The sequence below is a fragment of the Bradysia coprophila genome, unplaced genomic scaffold (assembly GCF_014529535.1).
Source record: "Bradysia coprophila strain Holo2 unplaced genomic scaffold, BU_Bcop_v1 contig_415, whole genome shotgun sequence".
Classification (NCBI taxonomy): Eukaryota; Metazoa; Arthropoda; class Insecta; order Diptera; family Sciaridae; genus Bradysia; species Bradysia coprophila.
In genome coordinates this window covers 1,411,738-1,424,069 of record NW_023503670.1, presented here as the reverse complement: position 1 = coordinate 1,424,069, position 12,332 = coordinate 1,411,738, and the positions used below count along the sequence as shown (strand labels likewise).

The following is a 12,332-nucleotide window of genomic DNA, read 5'->3' as shown; positions in this document are numbered from 1 at the left end:
AACAAATCAAAAAGTTAATATTTACTATGAAAACAAACTCTCTCAAAAGGGCATTTGGGGTGCTATATTGAGAGAGTCCGTACGGGAACAAAAACAAAACTTTTTGAACTTTTTTTGGGGAGTACCGCTAAAAGTCGTGTGGAACTTTCATTCTCTAAAGTTTGGTGAAGATTAATCGGATATTTTGGTCAAAATATCACTGAGAACATTTGTGGGCAAAAAGGCACGGCTATCTTATTGCCGTAGAAAGCACTGTGCAATGCATACATCTGAAACGTTTGGAGTGCGCACACTTTAATCATTCAATTCGCATTGTTGGCGCACATTTTTGTGTATAATTTTGATTTTGAATGATTATTGTTCACAGAATCGAAATTTTGTCTTTTTTATTTAGACTGGTAGCTGGTAGGTTTAATTTTAAATTATTAAAACGAAAAAAATTGCGTGATAGGCTCGAAAATAAAATGAATTTTTTGGTTTAATTGCAAAAGGCGCTTGTTACGCAGATGGGAATATTGAGATTTCATATCTCACAGAACTTCGTTCTAATTTTTCGATTTATCGTTAAGAGCGTCATTGTACTTAATTCGTTCTTCAAAGAACAATAATGCAAAAAGTTAGCATTGATTCGTGGAATTTTAAATACTCTTTCAATGACTGGAATTATATGTTTTAAGTATTAGCCAAAAATTCCATTTATCTGTGAGGCCTATCTATGAGCAAATTCCCGCAGCTTCCTATAAAAATTAGCGAGCAAAATTTGGATAATTAAATCAAAATGAATCAGTTTACGACTCACGGCAAACTAACCAAATATTCCATTCAATAGATTGATATGCTCTTGAAATAACATTTACACTCAATTACATTTTAAATTGGAACAATCGAATTCTTTATTTCAGACATTCTATGTATTTGCATAAAATATTTCAAATTCAATGAAGTGAGGAGTTAACAGTAAGTAATTCAGCATTCCGTTTAGGGAGTGGCAGGAATATTCTTATATCTCTGATGCAATTTCTTTAACAAAAACACATTAATACAACATTCTGCTCAGGCTCGGACTGGTCACAGTCGACAATCGAGCACAGTCGCCAATTTTTACATGCAAGTGCTCAATATGGTTTTTGTTGAAATAGTTCCATTGTAGATACTCATCGTTAGTACAAATGTTTGTCTAAAAAATCTTTATCGCCATCTGATTCCACTGCTCCCATTGTGTGCGTATAACATTTTCGTTATTATTATGTTGTGGATGTGGCAATCTTTTCGATACTTCAGATCAATTTTAACTATTGCATTTGAGACATTTGAGACATCAGCGATACATTTCATTGCTCCTATTCAGCCAGAGATACACTTTTTTAAAACTTCTTTATTTTTTTAATTGATTTCTTTCTATGTGAGAAATATACCGATTCAGAAGTCAATTATTATTACTGTTAGTCCAAATTTTTTAGCTATTAGCAACCTATTAGCAGTGGAGGTAATGTCAAAATTAAAATCACTAAATCAACACTGAAACAAATTAGCACGCATACGCAAATTTCCACTTTATATCGTCCCATAAGTTTGCCTATGCAACAACATCTGAGTGGTTTTTTTTTTCTTTCTTTTCGTTTACTAATTAAATAAAACAACAAATTTTGTGATTTTCACTCTCTAAATATTTAAGTCGAGATTGTAAGTCTAGGATTTCTAATTCTCTGTAATGGTAATCGATAATCGACATAAATATCTTAGGTTGTGATTATGCACAAAATGTTAAAACAAGAAAATAATACGATTGAATATTTTGAAAACAACAATTCCTCCACACACGACCACTGATTCAAATTGAACATTATATATACAATTTTCCATTAATAATTGAATGAAATAGGTCAGGCATGTAAGTGTAAGTATCGTTCTCAAGATAAAAGTAAAGTGTAACATCGATACAGAACGAAAATGGAAAAGATTTCCTTTCGACGTTATGATGTTGCTTTTATTTATTTTTACATTAATATAAGAGTCGACACGTTCGCTTAATGGAGGTAATGGAAAAATTGAGAATAGCAACACGAAGAGGAGCAGGTGCTTTAAATCATGTATTTATCACAGTATTACTAATACGTCTACATCGAGGTCTATTTATTCGGAGACCTGCAGTATTGAAAATTATATTAGAGTCGCGAAAAGTCGAAATATTTCCGAGAGACACCGAGTTTAAAGTGACAAGAAATCTTGAGTAATAAATCTGAACAGGAAATGAGTTTTGCGGTTCGGTTCCTTCAAAATACTAAATATTTAGAGGTTTGGTTAGAAAGCCATACCAAACATTTACTTATTGTGAATGGCGTCATTTATACTTAAAACTGATAGATCGACATAAACAAGATGGAAATATCGGGAAACAGATTATCTGTAAAATATATGCTATTTATTTTCGTCAGCATTTCAACGGATCTTACAATATTTGGCATTCATACAAACTATGTTATCTATAAAATGTGTTTAACATTTGTGAAAAAGTAAGGGAAACAAACAAAAAGGAGAAAAGAAAATCTAGTGCTCGACCAGCGCGCAACATGACGATCCATATTATCAGTAAATGTAATTATTTGAATTCGATATCAAATGAACTAAAAACTAAAAGCACGTCAGACGCGTGCATCATTCGACAACTTATATCACCATGATGCAACAAGGTTTTAATATTTCTATCAAACACGTCATCGATGTCGATGATGTAAACGTGTTCCAATAATTTGAAAATGGAGTCTATGTGTCGCCATCATATTTTCGTCTATTGCAGAACACTGTAAATAACAACATTACTGAGAGTTTGTTTCAAATAGAACAGTCAGAGTTTCAGTGAATCTTCAGCAAGAATTTGCTTCAGCTGTTTTTCAGCTGATCCCAACATTCGTCAAAACTGTTTCTACTTGTCTACGGTTGAAGCTGCTGCATACACGTGCGTAGTAGTGGCAGAACCTTATAAAGACATTTAAAGAGTTTTGATGTAAGTGTAAATCAGCTGAAAAATAGCTGAAGCAAATTCATGCTGCAATTCACTGCCTCTGGCTGTAATTTGAATGTTCTTCCGTTTCGTAATAGACGGTTTTGGTCCAACTTCATTTAGATAAAAGTAACGTAGTCGATCACTAGAGAGTTGTTTTTCATTAGCCTTTGAAACGACAACTTTTTGATCCAGTACTTTACCTGCTCGTATAGCGTTTCTGTAAATATTCTCCAAAAAGCATCTTAAAATTGTGACAAATATAAAACCTCTGACGGATGACTTTCATCATTAACATGAAAAATTTAAATTCAAATGTGCGCCCCAAAATATTATAATACTCAACAGGCACAGTTTACACTGAATGTATGCGACGATGTATACGCTGTCCTATCTTTCATATTACCATCACCGGGGAACTTATTAACTTTTCAAATTTGAATTAGAATTTTCAACGAAATGGTTGAAGGTGTCTCTTATACTTCTATACGCGTCAAAACGATCCAATGAAAATTAAAAATTCAACTTTAATAAAGTGAGATATCAAAACAAAAACCTTGCGATGTTTCAGTGGTGTGCGTATGGTAGTTCAATTTCTTTTCGTTTTTTTTATTAGTTTTAGCCGAACAAAAAGCGATACGATTTTATTTATCAAAATGAATCATTCAACACCTACAGCTTAGGAAATGCGAATAATTTAATTCTGTGTGTGTTATCAACGGAAGAATGTTTATTGAGTAGTCTTCCGCCGAGTAGTGTGAGTGTTACAGTGCATTGATCAGATCAACGATTAAGAACCTACTTCCTTTTACTAACAGCGTTTAATTAATCGATATTAATCATTATTTAAACTAGTGAGTCACTCAAAATCTATGCGTAAAAACCGTACAGAGTCAAGTGTGTACTTATGATTAGGACTGTGAGGAGAGAACATTATTACGAATGAATTTGGTTTCGTGACACCACAGGACACTTATTATTACATAATTGGTCGTAACGAAGAGACAATTTGTATATGCTTCCTAATACATTTTTCGGTTATTTTGTTCTTGAAAGTTGATTAGCTTTTTTTTTTATTCAACAGTTACTTGATGTTCCATTTTATTATGCTCGCATCTCGTCCTCAATGTTTCCTTTCTACAAAGTGCGGTGAGCGAATGTACAGCAGGTACGATCAACGCATGATTCAGATATTAGATTTGTATTGTTTTATACACACTGTCCGTATAGTCCATACCTATACCGTATAGATCTAATATTCAGTTCAATGAACACTATGAACACATTTAAAGTTCTTTCAAAACATCAAAAAATCAACTAAAATATCGTTGGTTCACACACTCGAATTATCACACGCAATTTTCCAAATACGTAAGTCTTGCCATACAGTAAATCAGCACTCGATTGATAAGCATTTACGTACTCACATTGCGTCTTACAAATCGGTGTGCGCAGGTTTTTCGTATTGCATAAAATTAACTGAATATTTTGCGTTGTGCGGGAAAGCTCATATAGATCTACAGATTAAGTGCTTATGTGAGGAGCTTTCAGTATTACCGTTAACCATTCTTTGTTTGAAAAATAAGTATGGTTAGTGTGATATCAGAGTGATGCGTGGATGATTGCTTACTTGTTGCGAAAGAAGCTATTAACAAATATCGAAGAATGTCCTTGTGTGCCTAATAATAATGAAAAGCAAAACGAATTTTTATTCAAAAATTTTATTCTTCCGTAATGTCTAAAACCTAATTCACTCATGAGTTATATAAGCTAAGAATTCTTAGTCAAAGCATCGTTAATAGTGCCATGATAAACGGACAGTAAAACTACTAGCGCAATATGAACGATCACAATGATCCAAAATGTAATTTGATAAGAAGTTTTCTTAGTTTTATGGCGACAAATTCGTTGAGCAGCAAAGCTGCCCAAAAATCCGCCTAACAATTCGAATAAATGTAATTTCCATTCCGGCGTTCGCCATTCACCCTTTTCGGCTGCCCGTTTGTCCAACATCATTGCCACAAAACTTATTATACCGAAAATGAGCAGCAAAATAATGTACGAAATTGCGACTATGAGAATTGGTTCCATTTTGGCTTTTGTGCTTTTTCAAGTATTTGGTAAAAATGATGTTTGAACTAAGTGAGAAAAGCGCGCAGCTAAAAAAACAAAATAAAAGTTATGATTTACTTGCAAGCCGAGAAGTGGCATATCTGTTAAAGGTAAATGCAGTCATGCAGTTAGGATTGTGTTTTTAAGGCGATGTTACCCCAATTTCAATTAATATAAGATCTCCTGGACTAAATTTAAAGTTCTTTGGAAGTACACACACCGATTAAAACTAACTTTACACAGCTTTTAAAGCGATATCGCGAAATATTCGAACAACTTTGGGAAAAGGTGTCAAGGTTTAGTTACAGCTCGTTCTATTCGTTGGACCCATGCGAGTAAAAGGTTGTACTAAGCTCCGAGGCATCATTCATAAAGTATGTAACGCGTGACGACTATTTACAACTCTCATTCTATCACATTTTCAACCATATCTTGCATCTATTTCGCACGTGTGACATACTTATTAACGATCCCCGATCACAAAATGAATTTTTCGGCTGGGATAAAACACGCCAGACTGCTTTTTTCATAGAACGGTTGAACTGTCAAACTTTTTCACATTTGTATGTAAAATTTTGACAGTTTGGTTTTAATAACGATATATCTCGTTTTCGTTAACAACATTTATAGCTTGACTATATGATTGACGTTCTGGTCGCATCGTCTTCAAATTTTTCAGAAAAAAATCCGTCAGCCGTGAGGCGCCGTGCTTATCTTTTCTTTGGTTTACTCTAAAGAGGAATCTACACATGGCTAAATTGCTGCCTACATTTGGGCACAAAATTATTACTATTTTGATGATAATTTGAGGCTCGCATCCTTTTTGGAAAAAGTACGACCATTGTTTAAAATGTGTTAGCTTTCAATAAAAAATGGGCATGTGCTCGATCACCACGAGAAAACTCAAAATATGTGTTGATTATCATGAAATATTGAGTTTTCTCGGGCCTAGGTTACATCACCACAAACATTTCTATTTTTTATTCAAAGGATGCAAAGGAGGCTACAAATTTGCCAAGTGAAGATTCCTCTTAAAAGTCCACCTAGTCGAACGAGCTTTTATTCGATGTTTTCGCGGTATCACTCTTAACATGACTAAATCAAAAATTTAATTACCATAAACGAATTGAAATCAGATTCGGTGGAAATTTCTTCCGTTTAGAAACGTAGCCATAATTTTCACTAAATTATGTTCGAATTACCAAACAAAATAGCACTTTTTAGAGTAAATTTTGGGCGGTGTGTGTAAATATATCCTTAATGACATTGTTTCCAACGAAAAAGCAAAAGAAAAACGAAAGCCATGCAGTATATGAACAAGCGAAAAGTATTTAGGAACGCATAAATATTGAATTTAATCAGAAAGAAAATAAAAATGAAAATTATTTCACAATCTCATCGCATTTTGTTATGATATTTATTTAGATAAAAGTGAAACTCAAACCGTTCTATTCTACTATGTTGTTGAACATTAAATCAATGTGAATATCATACGGTTTAAGGCGAGCCCAACATTTTTTTTTCTGTTTGTTTCGAGAATAAAAATTTCATTCTGTTTAAGTAATAATATGCTCGGAGAATATTTCTGTTTTGATTTCGTGCGTATTCTGCACACACAGTAAAAAAATCATTGCGTGACTCTGTAAACCAATTTTAATAAGTTTAATGGTCTTTTGTTAAATAACTTTCTGTTTCGAAGGTGCGTAGTATTTTCCTACGAGTAATGATATGTATAGGGGTGTTCGTGTTGAATTATTAAAGGAATTTGTGGACTAATTTTCGAGACAAGATAGTTTTTTTTTCGTTATTTCACTTTGTTTAAGCTCATATCCGAGGTTAATCAATAGAAAAAAGGTGAAGGTTATTCAGCCAAAAACAAAAATTATTATGGGATAGAACGCGATATGCAATGTGTATTTACATTAAACGCTTCTCCAACAAACAAACATCGTTTATTTTCACATTAAATCGTTTCTACTTGTAGCTTAATTAAAATGTTATAACCAGCGCCACAATTCTATTGAAAAGCAACATGTTCCTACCTACTATATTACCTTCAAGCGTCAACTTATACGAAATGTATATAGTATGCAGTCAATATTTGATAACACACAGCACAACTCACAAAATACACTAAAATAGTACAGAAGCATCATAATGTAATACACGAGAGCATGACATCATTTGAGAGCAAAGTTTTAGTCCAGTTTCGTTTAACATGAATTTGTTAGTATTGTCCTTAAGTTTGAAGAAACTTTTGTTTTGTAAATAATTTTCCAGATTTACATTGTGTTTAAACACGTGCAACGTAAGTCGATCGAAAGTTGTTTTCCAATTCGCTATTTTCATGCATTTTCCATTCATTCCACACGTTCCGCAAACAGACGTTTTGAGATGTTATGCAATTTATAAGTTCATATTCATAATTCATTGACTAAGGACGTCGCACGCACGGACAAATTATGGTTTGAGTATATTGAGTAAATATTAAATTGAAGAGCATAACATTTTAGTGCGGTAGCAACGACAATGTAAACGTTGATTGCGAATTGATCGACCAAATTATGAGACCCGATTTTGCATGATGGCTCATTTTTTGTCAAATGGAGAAAAATGTAGAACACAACCAGATCTACATTTTTCTCCATTTGGCCACAAATGAGCCTTCATGGCTTCGTGTTGAAAAATCGATTTAAAGAAGGTCTTGGCCAGAAATATGTCACTGGGTTTTATCATTCTTTGTGGACATCCATCATCTAAAGATCATAATGTGAATGCGTAAGTTCTACAGGTTTTCTTACCGCAAAATTGGAATCATTTAAACATGATTATAATAATATGTGGCGCAAGTTACCTAGTGCATACTGTGATCGTTTAAGGTGATGCATTAATGCATAACATGCCCATTATTCAGTCCGCTTATCGTAAATGAGCATTGTGTATGTGCACTTGAACGCAAAAATCTTAACAACCAAAATTTTACACAAAAAACTTTGCAGGTGATTCACCTTTCTTCTATAAAAATGTCTTTCTTTCAAGTTACTTTTCTTTATTTTTGAGTTTCCTCAACACCTGCCACTTGTGACGCATTTTTTTGGTTACAATATTCATTGTTCAAATTTTTGCGCTCAATAAAATGCCAATCTTTCACACAGATATCACTGATATCACCGCTTCCAATAAATTCTATTTTCATTTCACTCTCATAATCACCTTATCTGTTGCAAACAAACCACTTTAATATGAGGTATGTCATCCGCCAAGTAAGGTGATAAAAGCGATAAAAAACATCAAAGACTAACATCATTTGCAATACTACTTCACTGGAGATATAAAATGCCAACAAAATTGCTGTCAAATCAATCAAAATCAACAGTTAAGTCAATGCAGCGCTCAAACTTTTATATGTCATAAAGTCTTCAAATGATCTTAGCCGAAAACTGAATTTGGGATGGAGCCAGAGAGCTCGAATCGGGAAGCACGAGTGTTAAAAAAAACGATTTTCCAACATTACACTGGAGTGCAGAACTTGCAACATCTGGTCTTTTACCATGCTTTTGTTTATTCAGGAGCATATTCGTCGGTGTATTACCTACAATTATTAAACGTAAAGCTTGTGCAGAATCAGCAACAGCTGCACTTCACCAGCTGATCAACAAACATACTCTACTTGTATAATATACAATCAAAACACATTCTAAACAACGAGTTTACCACAGTCATACGTGCTATGTGCGCATATAATGACCTTAACGTATGTATACACTGTATGTAGCTTGCCTTTGCATTGTTTTCGATACAAAGATATTGTCTTTGTCGACCAGCTGGAGATGTTCACCTGTTGCTGATTCTGCACAAGCTTTACGTTTAATAATTGTACACCAAAGTGTTAGTTAGTACAAACACAAGCAAAATGTTGCTCATATATTGAACATATACACTATTTATATTAAGAATATCATGACCAGCCGTTGCAAATTCTGCATTCCACTGAAATTTACCCAGTGTATCACAAATTTCACTATCAAAATGAGTCACACAAAGAATTTACTAGAAAAGGAATATAACAGACACTCAGTTCTTGTCTGAATATTTTACTGATAACCTTTGGGTTTATAGGCTGATTGTTTATTGTACATGAGAAACGCTTAAGTGTAGTCAGTGAACTGAACATTCATTAAATTCCTTTAAATTCCATGAATACAGTGGTCACATATCAATACAATTTTGATTGTACAGAGAGATACAGAATCCAGTCGACACCAAGTATCTTACATTGGGATAGGCACTAGCAGCAGCAGTATAATCAAACCTGTTAAAATGCAGTTACTGTTAGTAAGTGAATTCTTGAAGGTCGTTAAGTAACAAAACAGATTTGATATATAGGGTGCGGTGTATTTTAGATCAATTAATGAGAATCGAGTATTATTCGGTGTGAAAATTTTAAAATAATTAATGTAGGAGAATCAGTGTGAAGAAACAGCCAATCGAAAATGTTTGCACCTAATTCTGCTTGTCTTTGCAAATATGAGTCTTGGTTTTGACGTGGTTCCCGAGGTAATTTTAAATTTATATCCTCAAAAGACACTCAGAGGTTTGCTTCAAATATCAAATAGAAATATCAATTGTCTTCATTGAAAAGTCAGTCATCAGAATCAGACACGAGAGTTAACAGTTCGTGATCGTTGCAAAATTAATGTTTTTAATTGAAAATTGAGGTCATCCCGTTCTTATAGCAATGACGTTACTAGCGCCTAATTAATAGATCACTTATCTTCGTTATTCAAAATCTACAGCAACAATTCTAGCGAAATAGCGATCGGAAGCAGGCACAGCTGGGTACAGCTCCAAGGCCCGTCCGAATGGAAAATATCAACGCATTAGCATACGCAGACCATAATCAACTTGTGTTGCTGTATGCGTTTTTATTAATTTTGGATTTTTAACAAATTTCCGTATGAGTTTAATGAGTGGACTGCTCTGGTAGCTAATTTCGAATTCCAATTAAGTATTTACATGTAAAATAAATAAAGTGTCAAGTGAATATAAAAGACCCTGAGTGTGTGTACACTACACGGTTCATGGTCACGGTCGTTAAATACTTAATATTTTGCACTCCGTGATGCGATTCTACATAAATATAATTTGATGTTATTGTATTACGTACTAAATCTAAATTTAATTTTACTAGTTTAGCGAAAATCCGACTGTGAATGCATAACAGAAAACAGAAAAACATTCATTCTTCTCTCGACGCGATGTCATATGACTTTTCCTATACATAATAATTGACCAGGTCAAACATTTCTCGTCTCTGTATTCGATGGTGATGATGACAGCAGCGACAGAAAATGTATAGTTTAAAATCAAGTAAAAACATTAAAAAAAACAGATAAATTTTTTAAAGTCAAAACATTACATCACAATAATTTAGAATTAATTGTAGTCGTATGTCAGAGCGAGTAAAATGTTAATTGAGTTATTAAAACTTAATGGAATTAGCTCTGCGTCTATTATAGAAATAACTAATTGTATCGCCCTAGCCTCACCCTTCTATTATTAAATATCCAAGAATAACCACTTCAATCAGTTAACTGAAATAGATATGCTGATAATGTCATATCATAAATGTACGGAGAGAAAGAAATAAAACAAAAAAAAACTCTTCGTTTATATACAGAAAGGAACTGCAGGTGGTTTTCTTATCACATACCACTACGTCGTGCTAGTATTTCTACGCGAGTCTACGATAAATGTACCTATGCATGTTTTGTAATAGATAATAAATAAGTGAGCCATTGATGATTACTTACATTAATTATTGATTCCGACATTTCTATGCCACAACTGGTAATTTACACGCACGCAAAATTCAAGAATACGTTGAAGTTTTCGACGATTTGTGTTTTTCTTTTGATTCGAAAAGTTTTCGCTTTTAAATTTTTAATCAAACCGAAACGTATGGTAGGTATAATACTATGAAGGAAACCAAATTGATTTTCTTTTCACATCGAATTCAACACCAAAAGAAGTCATTTGATTGCCGCGAACGTACACTTAAAACTAACAGAATGTTCCACACTCAATCAAATAACCATCCGAAGCTTCATTGGTATTATTCACTTTTATTGGTTGAAATATTTAAATTTTTGTTACAAATTTTGTTGGGAAAAAAACAAACAACTTTTTTTTTACCACCAAAACACACTTGTTTGTATTGAATTGGCGAGATGTTAATTACAACTGAATACAGAAAACACTTCGCAACAACCACTGTTTTCTGTTTCTGTCATTTTTTCCATTGGCCGTCATCGTATTGTATTCGATGGCTTTGCTGTATTTTATCAAATTTGTGATTGAAAGGTTCAATAAATTTTACATTGTTTTCACACAGATGTTTAACACACACTCTTTTGCTTCTTAGCTTGACATGATAACTTGAATTCTATTTATCGAAATTATAATTTTTTTATAAACAAATAGATCCAACCAAAAAACGTGTGATGTTTTGTTTTGATGTACCTAAAAATGTAATGGTATATATACTAGTACTAAAAAGCTGTATCAATTGGGCATGCTCGTATATATTACGAGTTGCATGACGTTTGAACCATAATGAAATGATGTTGTCAGCACGGTACGGGATAGAATATGACACAAAAAAAATATCACCACAAAATTGTACAGGGTTTTCATCTTTGAAAAATTATTCAAAATTCGAGAACATCTTAATTGCCCAAGGGTCTGTCTATCTTTTTATCACATGCACTGTTATACCCGATAATGAAAAGTTAGTTTTTTTTTGTATGAAACTTGAGTACCACCCGCGCATCTGTATCTATGTGACATTAAAAAACAATCACAAAAATAAAATTTTTGAACGAAAACAGCCCAGTTTTATGAACACTTTACTTTGAATATCTTATCGAGCACTCCCAATTTATGCATGCGGCAACAATGAACAACGTAGTTCTAAAATTGATGACATACTGTTCGAAAGCTAAAAAGTTCAACTAGGTTGTGAAAGTTTTTTTGTAGATGGCGATATCGTCGACAAGTGAACAAAAGTGGACATTTTTTAGGAAGATTCTACATTCTGGTTTAATGGAACTTTTGCGTCGGTATATTTAATCGATTGATTTTCGAACCTTTAACCGAGTTGAAAATTGTGTATCGGTTGTACCTTATACAATTTCTACCTTATGGATGGCCTATAGCC

The 12,332-nt window shown here is 33.3% G+C and overlaps 1 protein-coding gene across 1 annotated transcript in view; it reads right to left on the bottom strand.

The window, feature by feature from the left end:
• Window positions 1–11,637, bottom strand: part of LOC119082332 (phosphatidylcholine:ceramide cholinephosphotransferase 1-like) — a 36,812-nt gene extending 25,175 nt beyond the window's left edge. Inside the window, exon 1 of the mRNA XM_037191839.1 lies at window positions 10,927–11,637. Within this exon, the coding sequence (XP_037047734.1) occupies window positions 10,927–10,947 (21 nt within the window). The 5' untranslated portion in view covers window positions 10,948–11,637. The remainder of the gene's footprint in view (window positions 1–10,926) is intronic.
• Between the last annotated feature and the right edge of the window lie 695 nt (window positions 11,638–12,332).